General features: G+C 44.7%; 1 protein-coding gene across 1 annotated transcript; it reads right to left on the bottom strand.

The window, feature by feature from the left end:
* On the bottom strand, nucleotides 1–6,437 carry LOC310999805 (uncharacterized protein; the record flags this gene model as incomplete). Its single annotated transcript, XM_083990371.1, has 3 exons — nucleotides 1–1,404; nucleotides 4,750–5,342; nucleotides 5,621–6,437. 3 exons carry the CDS (start codon nucleotides 6,435–6,437, stop codon nucleotides 1–3), a joined length of 2,814 nt encoding a protein of 937 aa, XP_083846497.1.
* Nucleotides 6,438–6,769: the final 332 nt, after the last annotated feature.

The raw sequence follows: 6,769 nt of genomic DNA, 5'->3' as shown, positions 1-6,769 counted from the left end.
TTATCTCTTACTGCTCTGCTCCACTGTCACTGACACCTTCACTGGTAACAGCTTCACTGGGAGGTTACTACCAATGTTAATGTATGGAAACATCTTCTGAGTGAAAGTGTGTGTGAAGGTGTGTATGTGTGTGTTAGTATCAGGATCAGAGAACGACAGTTTTCCTCTGTTCAAGTCCAGATTCACTCTGATCCTCTGGTGCTTCTTCTGCACTGGGAGAACAGTGGCTGGAGTTGATGGTGAATGTGCTGAGTATTTATCTCCATAGAACCATAACAACCATGATCCAGACACTACGTTGACTCCCTTCCTCTGCACAGACTCTGTTAACACACCCAGTCCCCAGTTTGTATTGTCTCCAACCTGGACATCCCAGCTGTGAGTCCCTGAGTTAAAACCCTCAGAGCCCAGGACAGACCAGTAACCATCAATCCTCTCTGGATTGTCAGGAAGCTGCTGGTAGTCTCCTAGTCTCACACTGGTCAGATCTTCAGACAGGATGAGGCTTGGATCAGCAGTGTTTGGGTCCAGAACCACAGGACTGTAGGAGACCATGTCCTTCATCTTGTTCCAGATGTTGAAGGTCAGGTTGCCCAGGTGTTTGGCCTGGTCTATCAGAGCTCCTGAGTCCAGCTGTGGATGCTCCAGCAGGGGGCGCTGCTGGACTCTTTCCACTGCAGCCTTGTAGTTGAGCAGGAATGAGACGTCTTCAGCTCTCAGCTCGTCCTCTGTGGCTCTGACTGTGTGTGAAAGAGCTGCTATCTCTCTGCTCAGAGCCTCCATCTTCTCCTTCATCCTCTGACTCTTCTGCTCCTCTTCCTCCCACAGTGCAGCCATCCTGGCCTCCTCTTCCTCTTCTAGAAACTGGTGAAGCTTCTCAAACTGCTCCTTAATCTGCCTCTCTGTGTGTCGGGTCTGGACCTTAATGTGTTCTGCTGTTCGACCAAACTTCACTTGAACTTCTTCAAAACCCTTTAACTTCTCCTTTAAGGGCTTCAGAGTTTCCTCAAGTTCCTCCTTGAGGTCTGAAGCAGCTTCATCGATGGGTCTGATTCTGTGGTTGGTGTGTTTTTTTGAATCTCTGCAGACGAGACACACTGGCTGCTGATGGTCCAGACAGAAGAGTCTGAGTTTCTCAGAGTGCAGACTGCAGAGAGCCTCTGAAGATCTCTGCTCTCTCTGCTGTAAGAAGCTCTCACACAAGTTCTTCAACGCCAGGTTACAAGGTGGAAGATCCTTTGAAGATCTTCTCTTACAAACTGGACACAGTCGATCTTGTTTCTCTCCCCACCAGCTCTTCAGACAGTCTTTACAGAAGCTGTGGCTGCAGGTCAGAACAACAGGATCTCTGAAGACCTCGGTACAGACCGAACAGCAGAGATGCTCCTCTGGTCTGGAAGCCATTTAGTCTGTGAGTGAAGCTGAAAACACAGCAGACAGGAAGTAGAGTCAGTCATGGCTCCCCTCACTCCTCTACCGACTTGACTGAAGTTTACTGTGACTCTGAGTCCAGGTTTTAGTCAAACTCACCTTCAGTGTGTGGAGTGTCATTACTTACATTACTTAAAATAAATTTGATCTTTCAAGTTTGAATGATTTTTTTTTTTCAAAATCAGTAAATCAGTTTTATTATAAAAGAAATACTGCAATATCTTTGCACTTGAGTGTTCTAGATAATATATTGCAAAAAGAATGAATCAGGAATGCAGCAATTTACGTCAAGAAAATGTATTTTCTCTGTGCCCTTGCATAGGTACCAAGGGACCTTACAAAAAATAAAAAGTTTACTGTAAACAGAAAAATGCAGAATCTCCAGAGGTAGAACACAAAACAGGGGAGATAATGTAAGTAAAACCAACACAAAGGTCTTCCTCTCCTTCCTCTTCTCCCTCTCCTGGCCACTCTTCTCTCTCTACCAACCTCAACTGGTGCTCTTTGATCCAGATTTACAAAGAAAAAACAACCCCCCCCCCTCTTTTTTTTTTTTTTTTTTACTGTATATGGTTTCTAATGAGGCCAAACACAGATCACCTGGATCGGTTTTGAGCTGGAAACTAACCGCACCTGTGTTTGGAGTTGCATAATAATTTTCTTTATTTTATTCAATAAAATATTTTTGATTTGACGTTTTATATATTTCAATGTTCCTGCAACAGAAATCCCCCACCTCCTCCCCCCTCCCATCATTGTGTTTTGAACTGTTTTGAACAAAGTGTGTTAGCATTTGAAAATGTGCTGTAAAAGTCTAGTGTTTTGCAGGTGGTGAACTAGTAACTGAGAAAAGAATCCATGAATTTTGGTGACTGTGGTCACTGAATGCATTTTGTGTGAAAGCAATGAAAAGTGCTTCACAGTTTGGTCCACATGGACTTGTGTTTTGCAGACTGTGTTAAGAGTTTTGAAAATGTGACTTCAGTTTCGACCACTGCTTGTTAGCAATTGAAAAAAAACTGTAACGAGGGTAAAATGGCTCAGCTTTCATCAGTGTCTGTGATTGCTGACCGGCCTATAAGAAGCAGTGTTGGTTGGCTTTGAAATCTACCACAAACCAGTGAACAGCAGTGGAGAAGAAAAGAACACGGAAACCCAACTGGACAGAGGAACAGAAACAATCTGTAGCGTTTCATTAATTCACTGTCATCCAGTGAATTAATGAAACCAGTGTTTGGAGAATATCTCTCCTGCCTCTTCTGTCCACCATTTTGTCCTCTGCTTATGGAACTCCTAAGCCACTTAAGAGCTAGGATTCTTTAGGAATAGCTTTTGTCTTTACTAGGATCTACTCTTAACTTTTAGGGGACATTCTAAGAAAACATCATGATTCTAAGAATTTTCTTAGAAAATGGCCACTAGGAGCAACTCTTTGCACTAAGAATCTTTAGGAATACGGCCCCAGGTTTTAGTCCAACTCACCTTCAGTGTGTGGAGTGTCGGCAGGTTGAAGCAGCAGTGTTGTAGCTTGTTACGACTGCCGTCGTTATCTGTTAAATGTGTGCAGGTGTGTATGTGGTGTGTCTGTCTCTGTCTCTCATCCCAGGTGGTGCTCGTTAGCCTCAAACTCCTCCCACTCCCGAGCGATTGGTGCGGCGTCCTCACCCTGGTCGGGGATTGGCGCGTGGTTCTGGGGGCTTGGCATTTAAACTCCAGCTGAGCAGTCGGCGATGGGCAGAGCACGGCAGAAGACTCCTTTCCTCAACCCAACCAGCCACTTTTAGGCCTAGTCCACACGAGCCCGGGTATTTTTGAAACCGGAGTTTTGCTCCGCGTCCATACGAGTGGTGTAATAAAAACACTGCGTACACACGCAACCGTGGAATCCGCTACCAAGTGACGCAATGCACGTGTGGAAGGCTGTTTTAACCAATCAAAATACAGTGGAAACCGCTTATGGATCAAAAGACTTGGGACGGAATCATTTCTATACAAATGCTGTTTAAATAATTCGTTATCAAGAAATCCGCTTATAGTGCTCATTTTTGGTCATTTTATGGATGAAAACATGCGCAAAAACAATTTAAAAACTACGTGTAGCCTATTTATTTTATTTTCAGCGGTGTCCCTTTGACGTGCACTGCTGCAGCAGCCTGCACATGTTGCTGCGCTGTGTCTTGACTCTTGTGCTGTGTGTTGTTGTGTGCTGTGTTGTTGTGCTGTGTGCATCACCTGGCTGCTGAGCCACATGACTGTCGGTGCGGCTCAACTCATTATCACTGGCTGTTGTGTGTCAAAACATGGATGAATGAAACATATCCACTTTATATCGGCCGCGGACGTCACGTATACATTTTCGGCTTTTGGCTCGTTCCGTTCATCTCCGCATAGCCCCCCCCCCCCCCCCCCCCCCCAACCCTAGCCCCCCCCCGTCATACCCGGTCTGACAGTGACATAGGCTATTGCCTGTTCATTCATGAAAATCATCCCGAAAAACTCTCAATCAAACAAGGTGGGGAATAAGAAACTGCGGCGCTACTGTAGTAGTTCTGTCATTTTTAAAACACACCGGCAGCGGCCCCGCTGATCTGTAGCGTCACTTGTTACTGTAGTGTGGAAAACCAGCTGTGGTCTGTGATTGAGGGTGAGTTTGGAGCTGACAAGAGGATCGCCCTGACGACCGTTTCGTTATATTTTTCACATCGAAAAACTATACAAATAGCATTTAGATGATGTAAAAAAAGAAAAAAAAGAAAAGTGAAATAATAAAAATCCACTTTGTCACCTCCATTTTTGCGAGCTCACGTCAACTTCTGCAAACAACCTCTGCAGCTGGCAGTGTTTACATCAGCACGTGTGCAGCTATGACGTAAACGAGAAAAACAATCACGGTTGCAGTGTCCACACGCACCCGGTGAAACCAACCCCGGCCGAAAACCCCACCCTGGACTCCGGTTTCAAAAAACCACGGTTTCAGGTTTCCAAAAGCACGGTTGCGTGTGGACAGGACATACAACCGGGAACATATGTTCACGGTTTCAAAAAACCCGGGCTCGTGTGGACTAGGCCTAAGAGTGGCAATGTATGGAAACATCTTCTGAGTGAAACTGTGTGTGAAGGTGTGTATGTGTGTGTTAGTACTGAACATTTTTTATTTTTGGTTATCAAAATAGTTGACGATTAATTTAATAATCGATTATTGTTTGATTAATCAGTTAATTGTTGCAGCAGTTAAATTAACTGACATGTAACATAATGGTGTTTAAACATTAAACAATATGATAAGTATGATCGTCCTCTTTATCTCTAACTGCTCTGCTCCACTGTCACTGACACCTTCACTGGTAACAGCTTCACTGGGAGGTTACTACCAGTGGCAATGTATGGAAACATCTTCTGAGTGAAAGTGTGTGTGAAGGTGTGTATGTGTGTGTTAGTATCAGGATCAGAGAACGACAGTTTTCCTCTGTTCAAGTCCAGATTCACTCTGATCCTCTGGAGCTTCTTCTGCTTGGGGAGATCAGTCAGTTGAGTTGATGGTGACCGTGCTGAGTATTTATCTCCATAGAACCTTAACATCCATAATCCAGGCAGTATGTTGCCTCCCTTCCTCTCCACAGACTCTGTTAACACACCCAGTCCCCAGCTTGTATTGTCTCCAACCTGGACGTCCCAGCTGTGAGTCCCTGAGTTAAAACCCTCAGAGCCCAGGACAGAGGGGTAAGTATCAAACCTCTCTGGATTGTCAGGAAGCTGCTGTTCATCTCCTCGTCTCCCACTAGTCAGATCTTCAGACAGGATGAGTTTTGGATCAGCAGTGTTTGGGTCCAGAACCACAGGACTGTAGGAGACCATGTCCTTCATCTTGTTCCAGATGTTGAAGGTCAGGTTGCCCAGGTGTTTGGCCTGGTCTATCATTTTCATTTCATTTCATTTATTAGTTTATTTCATAGGGACAGTGCACCACTAATCAACAGAGTTAAAAGAAAACTGTCAGTGGGCCAGAGTTAGCCAACAAGGCTAGTTTTCATCCGTTGTCCCTGGCCAGATGTTAAAGGCAACCTAAAAGCCAAAAAAAGGGGCAACATTAAGTACTTTCAAGACACAACTTACATAACAATCTAGTAATCTATCTAGTAGTAAAAGCTCATAATAATAACAAGTAAAACAGGTAAGAAGTCTGACATACAGCATGACAAAAGCTCATGGCATGCAGACAGAGCTCCTGAGTCCAGCTGTGGATCCTCCAGCAGGGGGCGCTGCTGGACTCTTTCCACTGCAGCCTTGTAGTTGAGCAGGAATGAGACGTCTTCAGCTCTCAGCTCGTCCTCTGTGGCTCTGACTGTGTGTGAAAGAGCTGCTATCTCTCTGCTCAGAGCCTCCATCTTCTCCTTCATCCTCTGACTCTTCTGCTCCTCTTCCTCCCTCAGTGCAGCCATCCTGGCCTCCTCTTCCTCTTCTAGAAACTGGTGAAGCTTCTTAAACTGCTCCTTAATCTGCCTCTCTGTGTGTCGGGCCTGGACCTTAATGTGTTCTGCTGTTTGACCAAACTCCACTTGGATGTCTTCAAAATCCTCTAACTTCTTCTGTAAGGGCTCCAGAGTTTCCTCAAGTTCCTTCTTGAGGTCTGAAGCAGCTTCATCGATGGGTCTGAATCTGTGGTTGGTGTGTTTTTTTGAATCTCTGCAGACGAGACACACTGGCTGCTGATGGTCCAGACAGAAGAGTCTGAGTTTCTCAGAGTGCAGACTGCAGAGAGCCTCTGGAGATCTCTGCTCTCTCTGCTGTAAGAAGCTCTCACACAGGTTCTTCAACGCCAGGTTACAAGGTGGAAGATCCTTTGAAGATCTTCTCTTACAAACTGGACACAGTCGATCTTGTTTCTCTCTCCACCATCTCTTCAGACAGTCTTTACAGAAGCTGTGGCTGCAGGACAGAAGAACAGGATCTCTGAAGACCTCGGTACAGACCGGACAGCAGAGATGCTCCTCTGGTCTGGAAGCCATTTAGTCTGTGAGTGGAGCTGAAAACACAGCAGACAGGAAGTAGAGTCAGTCATGGCTCCCCTCACTCCTCTACCGACTTGACTGAAGTTTACTGTGACTCTGAGTCCAGGTTTTAGTCAAACTCACCTTCAGTGTGTGGAGTGTCATTACTTACATTACTTAAAATAAATTTGATCTTTCAAGTTTGAATGATTTTTTTTTTTCAAAATCAGTAAATCAGTTTTATTATAAAATAAATACTGCAATATCTTTGCACTTGAGTGTTCTAGATAATATATTGCAAAAAGAATGAATCAGGAATGCAGCAATTTACGTCAAGAAAATGTATTTTC

The sequence above is a fragment of the Trachurus trachurus genome, assembly GCF_905171665.1.
Source record: "Trachurus trachurus genome assembly, chromosome: 16".
In the NCBI taxonomy this organism is placed as follows: domain Eukaryota; kingdom Metazoa; phylum Chordata; class Actinopteri; order Carangiformes; family Carangidae; genus Trachurus; species Trachurus trachurus.
The sequence above is the reverse complement of the archived record's forward strand: the minus strand, read 5'-3'. Positions and strand labels throughout refer to the sequence as shown.